The 21,853-nt window shown below is 41.3% G+C and overlaps 1 protein-coding gene across 1 annotated transcript; it reads right to left on the reverse strand.

Moving 5' to 3' along the window:
• Positions 1–417: 417 nt before the first annotated feature.
• Positions 418–18,105, reverse strand: SQLE (squalene epoxidase). The gene is made up of 12 exons (XM_065832372.2): positions 17,937–18,105; positions 17,081–17,573; positions 14,680–14,932; positions 14,208–14,388; positions 11,315–11,411; positions 9,255–9,368; positions 6,068–6,239; positions 5,687–5,782; positions 5,005–5,147; positions 3,899–3,995; positions 3,293–3,380; positions 418–2,246 (listed from the first exon to the last, which is right to left on the reverse strand). The coding sequence occupies exons 2-12, from the start codon at positions 17,363–17,365 to the stop codon at positions 2,054–2,056; spliced, it is 1,719 nt and encodes a 572-aa protein (XP_065688444.1). The 5' UTR covers positions 17,366–17,573; positions 17,937–18,105; the 3' UTR covers positions 418–2,053.
• Between the last annotated feature and the right edge of the window lie 3,748 nt (positions 18,106–21,853).

The following is a 21,853-nucleotide window of genomic DNA, read 5'->3' on the forward strand; positions in this document are numbered from 1 at the left end:
ATCAGCTGCTGTTTGACTCCATTTTTGGCCGTTCCACCTATGGACATTGCCCACTCACTTCCAACTTTTCTTACTCTCATCTGACTCAAGAACTGCTTCTTCATGACCTTCTCTCCTTCTGTGTACCTGAGAAAAATGTCACAGCCATGGGGTTCAAAACTGCACCCAAAACTATGCCCTGAAAGGCTTCTTCACCAGGAGTCATATTCTCACTTTGCTATTCCTTACACTTACATGCAAGATCTTTCTCTCCCCAATGTCCAATAAGTGATCGTTACCTCGATCATCAAGACACTTAACCAGGCAGCACATTCAAGAAAATAAAAGAAAAAATGAGCTTAAATATATATGTAGATATATATGATAAATCAGAACCTAACAAGACTCATTAACCAGAGATACACAACAAAACAACCCTACAGATATCACAACTTTTTATTTACGTTAGCTGAGGGTGCGTATTTGGCTCAGGATTGTTTATCATTGACTTTAAAAACGCTGCAAATCAGATTAAAAAAATAGAAAATGTAAAATTAATATTTTCAAAGCTGTCACAAATTTTGAAAACACTTGTATAAATTCTGCAAACTTTGTGTTCCCTTGAAGGGGCAGCATTTAGTCAGCCTCTATAGTGATATTTGAAAATATTAGTACTTCGCCCTAAAGTTCAAACACAGACATATTCATGACAACTGTAATTTCAAGAGGATATCAAAAGTGATAATGGTTAGAAAAATATACATAGTTTTGCTTCTGGAAAATAACAGGTAATTTGAAATATCCGTCAAATAAAATCTTAAAAAAGCCTCTCCACAGAATTTTTTTCACAGTCCAACATAAAGTATATGTTTATATACAGCTTATCCAATCTGACATTTCCAAGATGGAGTCAAAGTTTCACCAGTACAGGAGATCATGATCTGTTTGTGCTCTCTGACCTGTTAGCTGCACGTGGCTGCTTGGGCAAGGCAAAGGGAGAGTCACACAGCGATGCTCAAAGCAGTCACAAGAAAGGTGAAGAGAAATGAAAATACACAAGAACAAAGGAAAGCACACTGGTAAAGATGACGGTGAAAGGAACAGTGACCAACGGTAAAGGCATCACCTCTTTAGTAGCATACAGTGACTTCTACAGGAAAAATACATACCACAAGTATTAAAAGGACACTTCTGTGGTTCTTGTCGTGAATTTTAAGAAGTAGCATTAAAGATTACTGTCTACTAGAAACAGCCGGACTGAATTTGTTTCAGTAGCTGTGGTTTGTTGCTGTGCTTCAGTTCATGGCAGTGTAAACTTGAACTGCACACACACAAAGTAAACCAAAACAACCCCCCAAGGTTTTAAAAGGCAGAGACATAGGGAGAACACCATGTGCTTTCAGTACCTGAGTGCAGTGCAGTAGCCAACATACCTATGGTCTGATTATTACTCGTTTAAATTAATTCTGCTGTGAATAATTATTTCAGAAGAGCAACATAGCATCTGCAACAGTGACTCGAGTTAAAGATATGGTGACACTCCAAAATCTGAAATCCTTTACAGTGTCCTTTTAAATGTCAGTAGACTAGAATCTTAGCCACAACTGAAAAAGAACAGAGGCAAATCCTAATGAAATAACCCAAATCAAGAATGTTACAATATTTCACAGTACTAAAGAAACAGTCTATGGAACTACTGAACAGAAAAAAGCATGAAGGATAATAGCAGCATAGGGTTTACAGTTTCACTTCTCAGTTTATTCATATTAGTGGCGCACTCAGCAATGGATAAAATAAGGAATGAAATTCTGACAAAACTGGCAATTATCTACCACATGTCAACATTTAATCATGGTCCTTGTAAACAGCTAACTCATTCTGAATTTTAATTGCAAAGGAGAGTATTTACATATAATATATATGTATATGACCACAAAACCAAAATAAGTCAAATCCTTATCAAGGAAATTGGATTTTGAAGAAAACATAATACAATATTAAATAGTACATGTCCAAAACTTTGAAGGCATCTTGATTTTAACATTTTCTTCCTCCAGTCATTTCCTCCTGGATTTTAATAGACTAAATACTTCATTTCAGAGTAAATAAGTGGAAATATTACAGAGCAACTTCGGTAGAGAACAGCTCCACTACTGAAAAACGCTCGAGGTGTGGTGATCCAGGACTCAGACTTAAAGCAAAAATAAACAGCATACAATGCCACGGCGAAGAAGTGGCCAATCAGTACCATTGGTTTAGGAGATAACCTGTGTTAAAAATAAATAGATAAAACAAGTAAATAAACAGAATCAGAAAGCACTGACAGGTTTTCATTTCACAAATAGAGACCTCCACTGAAGACTGCGTGAACGTGAGCCAGCAGTGTGCCCAGGTAGCCAAGGCGGCCAACAGCATCCTGGCTTGTATCAGGAATAGTGTGGCCAGGAGGACTAGAGAAGTGATTGTCCCCCTGTACTGTGCACTGGTGAGGCTGCATCTCAAATCCTGTGTTCAGTTTTGGGCCCCTCACTACAAGAAAGACATTGAGGTGCTGGAGGGAGTTCAGAGAAGGGCAACGAAGCTGGTGAGGGGTCTGGAGCACAAGTCTGATGAGGAGCAGCTGAGGGAACTGGGGTTGTTCAGCCAGGAGAAAAGGAGGCTGAGGGGAGACCTTATCTCTGTCTACAACTGCCTGAAAGGAGGTTGTAGCATGGAGGGTGTTGGTCTCTTCTCCCAAGTAGCAAGTGATAGGACAAGAGGAAATGGCCTCAAGTTGTGCCAGGGGAGGTTTAGATTGGATATTAGGAAAAAATTCTTCCCGGAAGGGGTTGTCAGGCATTGGAACAGGCTGCCCAGGGACGTGGTGGAGTCACCATCATGGAATCGTAGAATAGTTCGGGATGGAAGTGGCCTTCAAAGCTCATCCAGTCCAACCCTCCTGCAATGAGCAGGGGCATCTTCAACCAGATCAGGTTGCTCAGAGCCCCGTCCAGCCTGGCCTGGGATGTCTCCAGGGATGGGGCATCCACCACCTCTCTGGGCAACCTGAGCCAGTGTTTCACCACCTTCAAAAGTATTTTATCACCCCTGGAGGTATTTAAAGGATGTGTAGATGTGGCACTTAGGGACATGCTTTACTGATGTACTTGGCAGTGTTACGTTAACAGTTGGACTTGATCTTAAAGATCCTTTCCAATCTAGATGATTCCATGATTGTCCCTGTGCAGAGCTGACCGACTGGGAGCAAAGATCCTCACAGGGGCTCACAGTGATCGACCCGGTCACAGTAACTGTTACCAGCACCCGAACTTACACAGAGAGCAATCCAACAGGACCCGAGACACATTCTCCACCAAGTCTGAAGTAATGGAAACAGGCTTTCTTTAGCTGATGCAAGGAATCTACAAAATGAATTAAAATGACTCAAAAAATACAATCAACATGTACCAAAAACATTTTCAAGATACACGACAGAATATTAAAGGACTTGGGCACTTTGATAGCTGTTGTTCTGTTAAATTCAGCTGGCTTTTGAGCTAGTTTTATTTAAGTAAAAGACAGCCTTACAGAATATCTACGTATTCTTGAATATTAACTCAACACAAGAACAAGTGTTTTCTGTTTTGGTTTTTTTTCTGTTTGTGGGGTTTTTCTTTGATTTTGTTTTTTTAATACTAACTCCAGACTTGCCTTCACATTGCTAAAACTCAGCTTCCATAACACTAGAACTAAACAACTAGGCAGAGAACACAAGCTAACTTGTTAAAATCCTTTGACGTATTTTTAATTTATATCGATATATATATATATATATATACAAACACACGGACATATGCTCATACAGATACACATCCCCTCCCCAGGCATATTTTTTTAGCAAGTTGTAATGAATCAGAAGTTCTCTTTAAAATACACTTACCATCTGTGGCAGCAAAGAGCTCATAAAGAGCCTGGGCAAGAACATTCACTACAAAAGAATGAGATTTCTTTCTTGACCAGTAAAACGTTCTTTTGGCCTGAAAAAGGGGAAATAAAAATTCTGTCAGTAAATACAGTAGAACATGCAAAAGATTCCCAAAGAGGTGGTGAGAGTCATACTCATGTGGATTTAAAGACACACTGGATTGGTTCCAAGTTACGTCATTAAGGAACTTTGGTGTCTTGTCCAACCAGTTATTGAGGCTCCTCTTACACTAAATATAGAATTAAAAAAAAAGGGTTTTCCAGGGTGTTCCTCAACTCATCCTTTAACAGGTGGCTGATGTAGGTCAGAAACTTGAAGGATAACACTCACCTAGTTCTCTCTGTTGACTGAGAATAAATAGGAAATAACTGAAAGTCTGAGATGACCAGCTGAGATTAAGTATCTGCATTTGGTCAGGTAAGTCCTGTGTTGTCCTGACATTCAGGGTCCCTCTACGTGCTTTGCCATTTTCAAATACACTTTTTGAATAATTAACTTGTAGTCTATAATTATTCTAGTTGTAATTTAGCCAAAACAATATGCCTAACCTGATTAAAAGCAGTAAACAAATAAATAAGATCTCTTATTATCTACTCACCAGAATTTTGGGTCTAAATCTCACTGAAACAATAAAGCCAGCATCAAGCACGTCTTCTATCTAACTGCTCTGACATTAATGCAAAGAGCTCAGTGGAGCATCAAGATGTGTCTTGAAAAACTCAGCACACGTGCTCATTATTCTCTAAGTGCCAGTCACATCAGTGTAATGATCCAAACCCACCCTATTTAAGATGTATCTACATTATAAATACATGACTAATGTGGGAACATCAGGTTGTACTAGCAAAGCACACTGATCAGACAAAACATGACAGGTCAGTAAGCACAGTTTTGAATCTGCCTTTTGTGACGCAGCCACAGCACTCGCACATCGCTGCTCCACTCTGAAAACTGCTGTGCCTTACTAATAAATTACATGACACCGAGTTGCATTAAATTTAAAAGTGTGTCATTAAATTGCAGCAAAAGCTGCCTAAAATAAGCCCAAAATAAAGCTTCACCTTAAGAACGTCGGAATCTTCATAAAGATCTGGAATATCCTGGAGCAAACTCCTCCATATTTTGACATCATTTAAAGCAACACTCATGCCTCCACCAGTTAGAGGATGCCTTATATTATATGCATCTCCTAAAAGAAGAACGCCTAGAGAGAAGAGAAAAATTAGTGGGATACTGCATGACCTACTACATAAGAATCCACTCTCTTCAGAAAATGAGATAAATAACAACTAGCAATTAAGAGAGAAGAAAGAAAGGGGACAAAAAAAGAGTACATATTGAAATTAACAGGCTTTAAAAGGCTTTAAAATGATCAGGTCAAAATATTTTTTCCCTATAGGTATGCAGGTGTTTGTGTCAAAGAACATAAACATATACAACTTTTCAAGTTAATTTATTTCCTTTTTAATCAAGTTTTTCTTAAAAAGACCACATTTGTATGAGCTTGAGCAACTGAGTGATTTAAACTTAAAAATAAAGCAGGCACTGATGTGAAGTCTGGTGTCAATATAAACATTCCAGTTAAGCTATGCCCAAGGTATACATTTTCAAAACATTATATTTAGTAGAAGAGTTATGAGACAGCAGTATTGAATGACAAACATACATCTATGACAGCAAAACCTTAAGTCCCAGAAGAAGTTTTTTATGCCTTTTCCCCTCCTTTCATTTCATAATACACACCTTTTTTGTTAACAGCCGAAGGAGGCAAGAAGCTGGCTGGCATAGTCCTTAAACGATCATTTTGAACTGCTATTAAGAATGGTTCCTTTAAGTGATCTGCAATAACCAAATACTTTAGTTACACTACTTAGACTCTAAAATAACTTGCACACAACCCATTGTAACTGCTTTTTAGAGATACAAGCTTTGTGAATTGCTAACCTTACACATGTGAGCTGAACAAACTGCTATTTGATGTGGTATCAAAGAAGGATTAATAGTTACTGAAATAGCAACTGCACACGTGGAAAAAGCCCACACAGCTCAATGGATTCAATGAAATGTGCCTTTTTTGGCACATTTAATTGTGTCAATTACAGATGGAAATCTTTCTGGACTTACCAGGTAGCTGTGGATGAATGTTCTCAATCATGTATTCTTTTAAATTTTTTGGCATTTCCCCTCGAATATCCACGAGGACCCGAGTCTCAGTTGCAGAAATCTTATAGATTAGCACTGGACTAGTTTTAGCTAAAACAAGTTCAGCATAATTAGCTTTAAACTGTGGCGCATCCTTAAAAGGAAAAGAAGGGGGAGAAAGATTGAGACCGATTAATGAAAGGATGTTAAACTTCAGATATACAACACTGTTTTCTGAAATGCTTTGAAACAACATCCCCTATCATATTGAGTTTGTGTTATTTTTCTCTCTTAAATGAACAAAAAAGTGTTTTCAAAAAGGAGATTCTGAACTTCAACAAAGTTATAATTCTTTTAGCAATACATTTTAATATTTACTAGAATATACGTTAAATTATACATTTAATTTGAATACCTTACTAATATTTAATACATACTATTGAAAACCTGTAATGTAATCAATGTAGTAGTTTTTTGGTAAGCTTTCATAAATAAGGTAACAGCAGGGAAAAAAGACACACTAGTCTGTACACAACTACATGGAGATTCCAACTGAGGAAGAATCATAGGGTTCACCTAACTAGGTCTTGAACAAGTAGAGAAACATTTGGGCAGTGGTAACTGGGCTGGGGACCCAAAAAGTTCCTCCAGGTCAGTGTTCCCATTCCAGTGAAAGTTCTGTAGTTTTGGTCCCTTCTCCCTCAATTATTTCTGCTGTTAATCCATGGTTATTGCAGCAGCCATGGAGGGTAAGAACCAGCCACAAGCCCTACCTGGGTTCTCCAGCCACCCAGCTACCAATTCCCACTTTCTTTCGTAAAGTCTATGAATCCTGAAGGTACAGATGTACCTGGTTGCAAGGTACGCACCCTTCAGGCAGGAGCACAGCTTGGGTATTCTCCTGGAGTATAACAAATACCTGGTTTGACCCATAGCTGCCAGGACAAGCTAAACCTTGAGAGTTTTACTCCCTGAACAAGTGGTGTGAGTATTGTGTAAAAATGTGTGTCACCATCTTAGCTATTGATATTGAAGGAGGAATGTTGTTTCTACAAAACTGGGGACCTGGCACCTGATCCCAGCACAAGGGAGGACTGAGAGACATCTGACTATGGATCCTTAATGTAAAACAAACTCTCTTCGAACTAATCCTGGAATGCAAACTGATTAGTGGATTTAAAAAGTGAAGCTAGGGGGAAGGGCAGCCAGAGACAGGAATCCATATTTTAAATAAATCAGCAGTGGGAGGGGGTTGTTAGAACTAGGTGAATGAGATAGGTAAACAGAGGCAGGCATCGGATAGTCTGTAAACCCTGCAGTACCCAACCAATGGGGAACAGGGGAGCGAATTTGTGGCTGGGATTTGAGGGGGATACAAGCATGGTTTTTTTCCCTATTCTTTGTGCCTACCTCTAGGTAAAACACCCCGTCTTGCAAAATCATTGATAAAATATGCTTTGCTGAGAGATCCTGCCTGGGCCTATTAAATTGGCAAGGTAATAGTTTCCTACAACATCTTCACACAAATCAGTCAAAGCACCTATACCTAAGGGAACAATTTTGCAAATTGGGTTCCAGCTTTACAACGGTGCCTACTTCTAATCCAGAGATTAGTGTTATAAGACATAGCACTAATAGTGCATATATAGCACTTGATATGAGATGCTGAAACTTTTTTTTTCATAAAAAAACCAAAACTATTTTCTATGAACTGGTCTAGTGAGTCCAGTGCTCAGTTTAACCTCGCTATGTTGAATCTTAATTGATTTTTTTTACCTTCCTCTGTTCAACTAAGTGCATAGATTAACACTGTACTCGCTTCTTGAAATCAGAAATCTAACTTTTAACAAAAGGTATTTTACATCTGCATCACAGTTAATTCTTCAATTGTAGCAAATATGCTAAATCTGACATAACAAGTTGGGCTATACTAGAGCTGGGATGGACTATGCATCAATAATTTATAATAAGAGCTAAAAACGTAGGCTAAAATTTCCGAGCACTCCTCAAAGGGACACAGAAACTGATAGAACAGCTGGATAAATATTTAAAAGCATAGTTTTAATTGATTTTGTTAGGATACATTTAATGTTAGAATTCAAGACAGTCCTTGGAATAAAATGTCAATAGTTGCTTTAAAACAAAATGAATGCTTTAGTCTTTTATACAGGCATATTCTCTATTCTGTGCCTCTATTAACAATATTTGATGTCTTTCTTGCATAAATCTCCTTGCACAGAATTCTGAACATTTATCTTTCACTTCACAAAGTTCTGCTATAAAAGCCCCTTCTGCATGAGTTCATATGAACAGGTTCTATAGGTACATTTGGATGGAAACCAAAACAAAGCCCTGCCAAACAGTAAACAAATAAGAGAAAAAATACATCTTGAGAAGACAGGATGAGAAGGTTTCCCAAGGGATAAGCCCTGGAGACCAGCAATCCCGTGGAATCTAGAAGAGCCAATAGGTAGGACACCAAAAGTCTGCTGAATGGGTACATGGCCACCAACCCACATCAGCACCAACAGCAGCTTGTGTGACACCACCAAGAGGGTGGTGGCTGCTGTATGAGACAGAGGACACGGCATTATGTGTGCAGGGTTACACAAACTCCTGGGACATTCTCCAAACACCAACTAGAATATCACTACAACCTGGTTCTCCCGAGTGCATGGTCAGGGTTGGCCTCCCAAAGATTGCCCCAGCCAAGCAGCCGGGAATGTAACACTGAAGAACGTGAGTGAATAACTCACCATGTCTGTGAATACTTATCCTCCATTAATAACTGCAGAGTGATTCTGTTGATAACAACAGTTTAATGAATGCTTTAAAAATATTGATTCTTAGCTGTTGTTCCCACCTCAGCACAGATACTTGATCTCTTTTTAGGATAAAAGCAATTTGCAATTCTCACATACTAAATACAGTGAGGTTTGGTATCACCTTGCAGTGATCTTTCCAAGAATATACAGATGCTGCAAGGCCCCTCTGAGACATCAGACTCGGGGAAGCACTTTTCTTCTCATTTCTCAGTGTAGACCATAAACAGCCAACATACCAAAGCATATGCACAAAGGTAATGAACTTCAACATAATCGGCAAAATTCAGACCCACATTAAGAGGTGGTAGCACATTGGCTTACACGGTATTAGACATAGAGGTTACCTTCAATATACAACCAACGAAATGGGATGAAACAGTAACTTTGTTAGAGATCAGGTTTTTTCTGAACTTGGAGAAAAGCCCATCAGCTACAACAGTGAGTGGTGCATGAAGCTCCTGCAGCATGGAAGAGAGAAGGAAAAAGAGAAAAGGAAAAAAATTACTTTTTCAATTTTATTTCAGAACAGTGAAACAACTCCCAAACCCTCATTTTCAATTGCATGCTAGATATTCTACAAAACAATAAGCATAAGAGGATCACAGATCACATTTATAATACATGGATTAAGAAATAAAGTATATTTTGCCTTCCTTATCCTGATATTTAACTCTCTTTCCTCTAAGGATTAGCCTAACAATATGCTCCAGCTCTTTCAGACATGCATTCAGATAACATGGTTATGGTGGCTGTGTAGGAACTGGGATAAAACAAAGACAAGAAAGTTATCGTTCCCTTCAGCCTATAATGCTGAGTCAGGAGAAAAAAAACTTAAACAAATTTTAACTAAAATAACCAAGCATGAGCAACTAAACAGAAACAAACCAAAGAAAAACAAACCTGAATGCAGTAAGCATATCAAGATTTTAAAGATCAAGCAGTGAACTCTGAGCAGTTCCTAGTATACTTAGGAACTACAAGCACAAATTGTGTATGTAGGCAAAACAAAATAAAATCTGAGTAAACTGATAAGGTTCAGCCTGAGTGTACATGCAAACCCTTCATGTTTGACACACACATTGTTCTCAAACATGAGCAAATTATTCCAATCATTAAAATATATTTTTTAAGCATTTTATTGTTAAGGTAATATAACAACATTATCATACTAGAAAGCATTTAGAGGTAGATATTTCCTTGTACCCACAGGTTTCTCATTGTCAGTGTATTCCGTGATTTAACTGCAAATGACTATAGATTTATACTGAGCATTAGACCTTGGCCTTCAATAAGCTCATACATTTGGCATGAGCAGACCTTTTAAGATTTCAGAATGTAAGTAATGGCAAAAAGCATGTTGTGTTTTATTAGTACACCTGCCAAGTACTTTACTATTGGATGGAAGGATCTGGGGAACCAGTATGTGAACGGTACATCCCTGCTCAGAACGGGTTCCTCCACAAGCAGTTCCCTCCTGCTCAGGAATGGAACCGAGTCACTTGTGACACATGGTCCTTACACCGAAGGGAAGTTGGACAAAATCAAATGAGTGTACAGCTGAGTAAAACAATATACATTTCTGGCCTCTGAGCCTATGGAACTGAGCTCAGAAGCAGTGCAAGAGACAGTAAAGCCAATGAAACCTCTTTCCTATGGATTCTTGTCTCAGACAAGCTCTAATTATTCCTGCAGTTAGAGCAAAGTCACCTGCCCATATGGGTTCCCTGGTGTCTAATCGATGCTATATTTTTTCCAGTCAACATATTAAGACTTTTCCTCTATTTGGTCATCTGATTTTGATAAATGTTATAACCCTGCTTTTAAGATACTGGCTAACTTCAACCTCATTTAAAAGAATCAAAATCTCAAAGGTAATGTGGTGAAAAATGGGGACAGTGAAACAATTAAAATATGCCAGAACTCTCTTTCTATGGTCCAAGGAATGACTGGACAGACCTATCTCTATGAATAGGCACCTATCTTCTCATTTTCAGACACCTCAGTCAACGGTGGAAGCATATGTGGAAATGTGGACCATCACACACAGGCAAAGCACAAATCTTAATCTATTTGGTTTTTGATGAGTAACTCTCAAGAGATTTTAAACTCCAGACATATGAATACAGAAGCAAATAACAAACTGAATTTTCCAGAGACACTGAAAGCAGAAGCTGCACAAGAAGTTATAACAGGAATTCCCATTTTCCAGAACTGTATCCGCCAGAAAGTAATCTCCCTTTATTAAAGCTTTTGCTTTCTTGGTAACTGCATTATTTCTGCACCAGTAGAGTTTTTAAAATTGGTACATATATATGTTTATATTTATTTATTTATATATATATATATATAAAAACCTCTATTCTCTCAATAGTTTAACAAAGATCGTAATAGAAACTTGTCTCACCTTAGTGTCTCCAGTTTCTTTGTCCTTGTACTGAACACCCACAACACAGTTGTCTTCCTCAAGTAATTGTAACACAGTCCCCTCAATGAATTTTGCACTGAAATAAAATAGAGAGGTTAGAACAGAATGGGAGAGGATTAATGATGCCAACATTTCAAGTCACTAGACATAGAACAAGAACCAGATTTTCATTAATCTTGTCTCTGCCAACACAAACAGTTTAAATTTTACAAAGATACACTCCTGATAACCTTCAGAAGCCACAGTGAACGTCAAAAAGTACTTGTATTTAATTTCAGTTCAACACTATAATTTGATTTGATACTTGAGAATATTCTAAAACTGTATCGGTTGTCTTAAACACCCTACCACTTAGGAGAATCCCCCATTGCGCTTTGGGTGCTCCATGGCCATGTGAGAGGTGCAGAGAGGAGTTTGACACCTAATAATGGTCAGAAATCAGCAGCTGACTGAGACATCTCTGCTCAACAGTGGGAAATGCTGACAGTGTGAGACACAACTCCAAGCAGAACTCAGAAGCAAGATCCAAAGTAGCACTTCAACACTTAGCATGTACAGTTGGTAAAAGTGAAGTACCTAATTCTCAGAGTAGTCCAAAATAATCTAACTTGTTTAGGACAGAGACATCTAGTTTTTCACCTCAGGAATTCAGGATATGTTTGGGGTTTTTTTGCTATTTATGCTTTCAAAGTTCTGCTAATGTTAATGTTCAGAGTTTGAATGGAACATCTCTTACTTCTACCTCCTAACCAGAGCTATTTGGGATTCACAAATTAAATCTCTGTAAACTTTTATCCCTTGCTAGGTCTGAGCTGTTAGACCTGACCCCAGCAGTTCAGACTTAGCAGCTGAAAATGGACACTCTCTCTCCCTCACAAATATTTTCGTATCCAGACAGAATTTCACAACTTGGAGAAATGACCTAAGGGTCCACATGAGAATACAACAGCTTGATATTTTAGGCTCTCAGAAAGAACATGAGCAATTGAATTAATGTCTTTTTTGTGTCAGCCAGCACAGAGATTTCAGAGCAGTATCAAAGTGGTTACACATATGCACAGTAACAGAAACTTCAACAGCAAGGGAGTACACCAAAATGTCAGGTTACCAACAGGTGAATCAGAGTTCTGCAGATCCTATCAGCTTTAAATTTCTTTCACAGTTGTCACTTCAGTTATCTAAATAAGTGCTGTTATTTTCTGGTTCTCGCCCACTATAAAAATCATTAAGTAATGATGCCCCACCTCCTTCCTCTGCAAAATTAATTTTACTCATCTGAAATAAATCCATATTGCCTAGTACTTCTGAAGAGGTTAACTTAATCAGTAATAATTTTCTCCTATATTTTAACAAGCTTTGAGATGAAAAACAAAGCCTCATGGCACTGCTTAAGAGTTCTGTATCTCTCCTGCACTTCAATTTAACATGCAGTTTTCTACACTGCAATTATAACGGAAAACAAGCACACACAAAATCAACATTAAAGACAGTTTAAAAAAAGGAGAAAGAATTAAACGTAAGTCACAAACATTAACTTACGTAAGTTTCTGCTTCAAAGATCGTGTACAGCTACTGGTGTTCTTCCCATAATTTGAGCAAACAGGTGCTCAGATTTCACTAACTTGAAGCCTCAATAAGGTGGTTTTAGCTTTTATAGCTACTAAACGTGGTTGTCATTAATTTTAATTGTACTATAGAGCTGCTATCTTTCAGTGCTACTTTTAGTAATTAGGACAAAGCACTTTTCCAGCTCAGAGTAAAGACATGTAAGGTAAAAATATCATAATGACATGGCTCCCTTGTAGGCATTTCCTCCCCACCACCATTAGAGGGAAAAAAAGCCAAAAGAAAAAAAAAAATTCCCCATAGAAAGCAGCACCTAGAATCTATTGTTTCAACTAAAATTTCCTTCTCATCACTTGTACAAAAGAAAAAAAATCAGTTAAAGAGGAAACACTCATTCTTATTTAATGAGGAAGAGAAGGTGTCATAAAGATTCTAAAAACCAGAAGTGAATAACTGGAAAGAGCTGCTTCCATTTAGTGCTTCTTTCTACTTACTCTGCTTGACTTCTTGTTATCAGAAAAAGCAGAACAACATCCAAGTGTAAAAGAAGCTTGATTTCTGGCATCAGAGATAACATAAGTGGACTCTTTGAAGGTCCCTTCCAACCCAAACTATTCTATGATTCTAAGAAACGACACCGGATTTGCCACTCGTTTTTTGATAAAAGTTCTACTCATTGCTCAGAGAAGAGGTCACTTCTTCTGATAAAATGCCAAACCCAAGAATCAGTAGAAGAGAATCAATCTTTTAACCTTGAACTGTTCTCTCACACAGATGGGCCAGTACATTGCCTAATATTTAAAGCCTATATTCCCACATTTTCATAGAATCATTTCGGTTGGGAGAGACCTACAGGATCATCAAGTCCAACCATAGCCTAACTCTAGCACTAAACCATGTCCATAAGAACCTCATCTAAAGGCCTTTTAAACACCTTCAGGGATGGTGACTCCACCACTTCTCTGAGCAGCCCGTTCCAGTGCCTGACAACCCTTTCCATGAAGAATTTTTTCCTAATGTCCAATCTAAACCTCCCCTGGTGCAACCTGAGCCCATTTCCTCTTGTCTGTCACTTGCTACTTGGAAGAAGATTACCTTCTCCCAAAGGGTAACGTGATGTATATGCAACTCAACTCATGCACATATTTACAGAAAATACAATGAGTAGCTATAGCTGTTACTTCAAGTCCTGTTCATTGCAGCCCTTTCTGTTGGGAAAGAGGGAATGGTTAAGGAATCTCACGGATGCTGGGAACAGTACTGCTCAGTCTCTGGTCCCCGAGGTGCCATTCACAAGGTGACTCACTTGGGCTCTGCCATCGCTGCCCTTCGGAGACCCATGATAAACCGGCCATGATGAAAAGATCTTCCACTCGCCACACGGCCATCCTCAGATGTCGGGTAAGGAATTTCAACCTCTGAGTTGCTCTCTATGTCATGAACTATGTAACCATTTACTATTTGTGAATCAATACCTTCTACTGTATCTGCAAAATATAAGGCAATAGATAAATTTAAAAAAAGTCTTTAAGAAAGCTTAATTACGTATGAAAATTACTTCTTTACATAGAATCCAGTCTTCTTAATCAAAACATATATATTGAAGCCTGAAAATTTTCAAAATGGCAGACTGGAAATAGACAAGCAATTTTAATTCAAATATTAAGCACAGATAATGTATTTTTTCATTTTCACCACAGGCATGGTTTTCCTAAAAACATAATTGAGTGTAGTGACTGTTATGCTATAGGTATATTTACGTTTTGAAATGCACTCACCTTCAAGACCCAAGTCTCTAAGGGCATTAAAACCTCCAGGTTGCAACAATTCTCCGACTATCCTGTCAGGTTCTTTTAGATCCCTCTCTATCACAGTCACCTTTCTTCCATCCCTTGAGAGCACCGTGGCCAAGGAAGAACCAAGGACGCCTGATCCCACAATGATAATTTCTGGATCATATTGGGGTGACAATGTTGTATTTGGAGCAGTCTCTGTCAGATATACATCTGAGAAGCTTACTTCTTTTTTACCCTTTAGAGAAGAAAGCCACAGTTAAATGTGCCAGTGTATCTATACCATAACCTTGTCAGAGGGCTGACTTTGGACTAATTCTACTTTGATCCAGGGGACTGAGAGTGCATTGGGTAGTTGGAGAGCATCTTCCAGTTTAGTTTAGTCCAAAATGACACCAGTCGTCCTCTACAATACAACAGAAACACAACAAGCAGGGGAAAGAAAAAACAACACACCCCAAACAAAATCAAGATACTGACCTGCTGAGCAAAGACAAACCACTATCATGGTCTCAGAGAGATTGAGAGTCAAGTTCCTACAAAAGGCAGAAAGCCAAGGCTGTCCCATATTCTGGGTCTACAAAGTAACAACACACCGATGCCTTTGTACCCCTGAGCCACCACTACATGGAGGCCTTAGCACTTCGCAATGAAAAAGTTAACAGATTCATTGGAAAACGTATTTCTCTTTAATTTTATTTTAAGTGAACCTACCTACCAAAATAACAGTAATAACCAAAACAGAGTAATATTCAGCATGGAAAAGTGCCAGCAGAAGCAACTACCAAGGAACTGTTATGAAGAAATGGTCCTGAAATGAAAACTCATCCGAAGGTCAAAAGTACAGGCAAGATTACCATCCACTTACACTTAAAACTGCTAAGAATTGACATCCATCAGATCACAGCAGTTCACATACACATTGGTACCCACAGACCAGTTATGTTATTGTACCTTCCCAATAGCATTTATCACATGCACTTAAAAGCGAAAAAATCTTATAAGGGCAATTTCAGTGCAAACCTGCACGTCACTTCTCCAGCTGGTAGAACAGAGTTCAAATCACTCTTTCACACATGCCTCAGCACTACAGTGCTGACATTGGTAAAAATACAATTGTATCTGTGAAACAAACGCCCAGAACAACACTGACACAAGGATATCTAGTGGCATAGTGTCGTGTTTATATCTAAAAGGCAGCAAAGGCGTGCAAAATTAACTATCTGAATTCAGAGAATACAAGAAATGGAGGGAAAGGCAGGTTTTACCAGAAAAAAAAACCCAGAACCTTTGGCTTGCAGCCAAAAATAGTTTCAAGTTACTTCCTGCAAGGGGTCAGTGCCCAGCCAAAAATGCCCAGAAGCACACAGGAAAGTAGCCAAACAGTGCTGACCCACAGACGTACTGAATATGTATGTCCAGTGGGTAGTCCCAGATGGCAGAACTCCAGGTAAGCTCCAGCCACGAACTACAGCTCTCCCCACTGCCTCACAGCAAGGCTCACACTGGGTTCAGTGGAACAGACAGACAATCTGAGCTCAGGTCCTGTTGCCATTGTACAAGCAATAGTTTGGTAATAATTTCCAAAGAACTCTATCTGCAGTTGTCTAAACAACTGTGCTTTATACAGAAGCATTAGGAAGCTGATCACAGAACTACAGAATGGCCGAGGTCTGAAGGGACCTCTGGAGGTCACCTGGTCCAAAGCTCCACCCACGCAAGGTCAGTTAGAGCAGGCTGCCCAGGACCACGTCCAGTTGGGGTTTTAATATCTCCAAGGATACAGACTCCACCACCACCTCTCTGGGCAGCCTGTGCCAGTGCTCAGTCACCCTCTCAGTAAAAAAACCCTGTTCCCTGATGTTAAAAGGGAACTGCTGTGTTTCAGTCTGTGCCCATTGTCTCTGCTCCTGTCACTGGACACCCCTGAAAAGAGCCTGGTTCCATCCTCTACGCACTGTCTCTTCAGGTATTTATATACATTGATGAGTTCTCCCTGGAGCCTTCTCTTCCCCGGGCTGAACAGCCACAGCTCTCTCAGCCTTTCTTCATAGGAGAGATGCTCCAGTCCTTCGTCTCTACAACACACTGGCAATTGAAGATGTTTTTTGGGCTAGTATAATAAACCTTTACTACAATTCTTTCTTCAAACACTTACGTTTGATTTTACTCTACAAAACCCCCGGTCTGACACTTAAATAACTTCTGCTGTTTCTTTTGTCAGCCAAAACTACCACAAAATACAGCAAATCAGACATGCAGCATCTAAAGACAAACTCTCCAGCCCTTTCTTAGCTCCTTTCCCTCACCAGGGCAGGGGGTCAGTGGTCAGAGGGAACAGCAGGAAGACATTGCACCCCACATGCCAAGTCTGAATTCAACCTACCTTTCTGGATTTGGGTTGTTCGACTTGTTGAGATGCTGGGGTGGGTTTTGCCCAGAAGAAGCCAACAAGTGGCAAAGCTGAGAGAATATCAGAGAGCATCCCCTGGTGGGTCTTCTTCTGCTGCTGCTGCTTGGGCCCCCTGAAGCGGTACCTGTACGACAGCAGCAAGCCAAGAGAGAAAAACACCAACACGGAGAGCAGCACCTCCTTATTTGCGTAAGTCATGAGGTCCCCACACTTTTTATACACGTAGATGAAGGAGGCGATACCCAGAAAGGTCCACATTGTGAGGGGACTGGTCACTGGTCCTGGTTGCTTCCTCCAAAGCTTTCCTGCTGACCGATGCTCCCCAAAACGGGTTTTGGCACGAGGTATGAAAAATATACGTATAGGAATGCAAAGACTTGCTTTGCAATGGGAGGGAGGGAGATCTCAATGAAAAAGCAAGGAGCTCAACAACACTCTGTGGAGGAACAAGCTCCACCTCGCCAGGCTGCCACAGGAGTCCAGAGAGATGTTCCAAAAACAAAAACAAACAAACAAACAAAAAAAATCAATATAAACCGTCTTCTTAAAAACCCCCGAGCTCCGCACGGCCCCTCGAGGAGCCGCCGCCGCCCCCGTGATGCCCGCGGAGCTGGAGCTGGTTTCCGCCCGGGGGCTTCCCCGCCACCGCCTGCCGAGCTCGCTCCTCCGCCGGTCCCAGCCCCGCCTCGGCTGCCGGGACAGACGCGGCTCCGTTGGTGGCGATGCAGCCGGAGCCCCCACGCCCGCTGAGTGAGTCAAACGGCGCTGCGCCCGTGACGCACCAGGCGAGGGAAGGCTCACGGCCCGGGGGGCGCGGCTTATGCTCTACCTGTTCGAGTCAGGGGGCCCGTCACGGCCTCTTCACGGAGGGAAGATGCGGCGCTGCCGCCTCCTCGTCTTCCTCCTCCCCCCGCCCCGGTTTCCCGCCCGGCCGCCAGCTGAACCCCGGCCCGGTGCCCCAGCGAACATCCAGAATCGCCAGGGGGCGGGAAAGCAGCACTCCGCCGGGGGCGGGGCTATGCTAATGACCAATCGCCCCCGCCTCCTTCTGGGTACCGCGCGCCTCGTGCCTCAGCGGCATCTGGCCAATCGGCGGTGCTATGCCGAGATGGCGCTATGGCCAGGCGACCAATCGGAGCGGGGGGGAGGTGGGGCTTGCGCCCGCCGGGCTCCTAGGGCGATGTGACGACGGGGAGGGCGGGGCGGGAGCGCTGGGGTTGCTATGGTGACGGGATGAGGGTCTGCCGCCCGCCGCGGGGGGGCCGCCCCGCCCGCTCCCCCTGTCCGCGCCGTTCCCGGGCAGGTCGGGGTATCCAGGTACCGCCATCGCCCGTGCTCGGTTCGGCTGCGGGGTCAGGAGGCTGAGGGCGAACAGCGCAAAGAACGAGGGTGGGGCAGCGTTGGTCGCTGCGCTCGTCAGTCCTGAGGGCCGGCTCTGGCCTGTAGCCTGAGGAGATCACAGAATCACAGAATGTCAGGGATTGGAAAGGACCTCGAAAGATCATCCAGTCCAATACCCCTGTCAGAGCAGGAACACCCAGATGAGGTTACGCAGGAAGGCGTCCAGGTGGGTTTTGAATGTCTGCAGAGAAGGAGACTCCACAACCCCCTGGGCAGCCTGTTCCAGTGTCTGTCACCCTCAGCCTGAAGAAGCTGCTTCTGATATTTAACACCTCCTGTGTTCCAGTTTGTACCCATTACTTCTTGTCCTATCATTGGTTGTCACCGAGAAGAGCCTGGCTCCGTCCTCATGACACTCACCCTTTATATATTTATAAACATTAATGAGGTCTCCCCTCAGTCTCCTCCAAGCTAAAGAGCCCCAGTTCCTTCAGCCTTTCCTCATAAGGGAGATGCTCCACTTCCCTCATCATCTTCGTTGCTCTGAGATTTTAAAACATTGTGGGCCTAGAGATGCAAAACCCATGGAAGAAATTTGGTTTGTGGGGCTAAATAAAGAGCCTGCTGTGGCCCAGCCTTACTGACAGGAAGGGGAATTTGAGGATTTGCTCCTGGGATGATTTGTATGGCTGGACAAAATCCACAAAACCTAAATAATCCTTGTTTTTATGAGCTCCTCCAGAGCACACACTTGTGATCCCCCTTTACACTGTGAGAGGGACCTTTACTGGGCAATGCGCTTGTCACAGCACAACAATATTGAATGTGTCTCTCTACCACAGTATAATAAAATGTAAAAGTGATGAAGCTATGAATCATGTCAGGACCCCACTCCAGGCAGAACTGGTAAAAGAATGAGCAAACCCAACCACAAGCAAGTGAAGTGAAAGGAGATGAGATCCTTGTAGCAGTAAAATGGAGTGGATTTTGAAGAGGGAAAAAACAGGAACAAAACAAAACAAATAAACCCAAGCATCACAACATTTAGTAGTTTCTCATGCAGTAGAAAGGAGACTGAAAACAATTTGGTAGATTGGAATGAATACAGGTGAAAATGGGAAGCAATAATAGAAGGGGCTTTAGTTCATTCATCAGATCAGTCAGTTCAGGATAAAAGTAAAGAACCTGTGAGCTAAAGAGATCAAGCACAGGTTTTTCTACGTGGTAAAGACACAGGTCTCATCCAGCGATGAAATGAACTCTGGTGAAGTGGAGGCATCTGTAATTTTAGGCATCAACCTGTAAAAACATGTTCACATCAGGAGCTGCTTTTCCCCAGTTTGAACTAGGGTTATTACAGCTGTCAACAAGTTTTATGTTTAAACTACTTGAAATTGAACCTCTTGAATACATCTGTACTTGTTTTCCTATGTTCAATTTACTCATGTTCCCTGTGCCTGCTGAAAATGCCTTTTTTTAATGGACCAAGCTCCACAGAGTCACTCAGTGTGTTGTAAGACCAAACTAAACCATGTGTAACCCTTCTGGGCACTTCATGATAGAGACCAAACATAAGAAAAAAAAAAGCCTTTGAGTTACTGGAACCAACACAAACATTCTAAAGACTAAGATATGTCGATTGAAATAAATGAACCAAAACCTACTGAAAATGATACCAGAATAAAGCAAGTGCATAGTCAGAACCGTACCAAGGAGCAGAACAAGCTTTAGTGGCTAATAGAAAGAAGGATGGTGTTTAAGAAAAAGGACTGAAGCACAATTATGTGAAGGAAGAGAATGATATGATGATTTTAAGATTAGAGGAAAAATTCATCTTCTGGTTTACCGCAAACTACCAAAAACCCCTTCTCACCCCCTGGTGCTTTATGCAGCTGTAAGGTTACCTGCATCAACCCAGTGACGACACAGAAGTGTAACCCACTACAGAACATCGACTTTCTGTCTCATCCAACTCACCCTGTAGTCACCGAGCCTGAACGTGAGGAGAGGGCGGTAACAAATGGCTGGTTCAGAAGGAGTGAGTGTGGGTGTCTCTTTGGCTGCAGGCTGTAATTAGATCTTATTAGGTGACCAAATAAACCAGACACTCGTTCTCCTTCCACCCCAAGAAATCACCTTCTGTTGATGAAGTACTCATGCAAAATATCTTTCAAGATTATGTGATTTGTGAGTAATTTTTCTTGAGACTTGAAGTGGTTAGCACTAGGAATTGAAGCAGCTACAGAATTCTGGGTTTGAATGCAACATTCACAGATGCATCTGTTCAAGGTTCAGATATTATCAGAACATTTCTGTATTTCCAGCCAAGACACGAAAGGTGGGTGTCTCCACACCACCTCTTATTTTATTCTCTCTGGCCTGGCCACGGTGAAGAGCTTGACATACTTACATGTCTTTGTTCACTGTGAGAACTCTCTTTTCCTTACGTTATTGCAAATAAGAAGGTATTTCTGCAGATAGGTAGTGCTACTGATTTTTTTTTGCTATGGCCTTATTTTCCAGCTTTACAGAACAATCTTTTTGTTTCAGTTTTGCATTTGTGTGCATTCTTGAACTTTATTAATAACTTTCAAGAACAAGAAACTTCTTGCTTCACTTGTGAAGCACTGTCAAGATGACTACTATGAAACATCATTTAATGATTTAAATCTCACAGTGGTAAGTATGAACAGGCTGGAATAAGAATTTCTAAATTTTCATAACAACTTCACAACCAGGAAGTAAAGGCACCCAGGAAGAGGTTGGAGTTGAGCAGAGTTGCCTCTTAGCCCTTCTCCAGAAGGAGCGTCACTCAGTGAAGTGCTGTTTTCAGGCTCAGACAAGCAGCAGTTGGCAGGGCAGCAATGTGATGTTGGCATAACCAGAAATGCTTGGCTGAACTCCAGGCTATAAAAATTAAATCACTTGAGGAAGACTCCGTGGATTTTGCAGAACCAGGCATCGTATGTGTGCCATCTTAAGATGCAGACCCATAAAACACAAGACATACCCCTAGTTTGTGGTGACAACTACCCTGGCAGCACATGCATCAGGACCAATATCTGAGGTTTCAGATCTACTGGCTATAAACCTCACAACTAGCCAGCATGTGCTGCCTGAGCCTGAACCTTCCTGTCTGTGTGCGTGCTGCACGTCATGTAGAGGCTCTTCTCGTTAATGATCATCTGCTCCTGCCTCATGAGGTTATACACGGCCAAGTGCAAGGTCCTGCACCTGGATTGGGGCAACCCCTGGTATCAGTACAGGCTGGGGGGTGAAGGCATGGAGAACAGCCCTGCAGAGAGGGACCTGGGGGTACTGGTGCATGAAAGATTGGACATGAGCTGGCAATGTGCACTCACAGCCCAGAAGGCAAATTGTATCTTGCGTTGCATCGAAAGGAGC

The sequence above is a fragment of the Patagioenas fasciata genome, chromosome 2 (genome assembly GCF_037038585.1).
Source record: "Patagioenas fasciata isolate bPatFas1 chromosome 2, bPatFas1.hap1, whole genome shotgun sequence".
In the NCBI taxonomy this organism is placed as follows: domain Eukaryota; kingdom Metazoa; phylum Chordata; class Aves; order Columbiformes; family Columbidae; genus Patagioenas; species Patagioenas fasciata.

Coding starts and splice junctions, on each gene's coding strand:
- SQLE (XM_065832372.2), bottom strand. CDS start 17,365: ATGTGGACCTTTCTGGGTATCGCCTCCTTCATCTACGTGTATAAAAAG. Junction 6,240..9,254: donor TCGTTGGTTGTATATTGAAG/GTAACCTCTATG, acceptor TTTCCTTTTAAG/GATGCGCCACAGTTTAAAGC. Junction 2,247..3,292: donor CCTGTTGGATTGCTCTCTGT/GTAAGTTCGGGT, acceptor TTTTTAACACAG/GTTATCTCCTAAACCAATGG.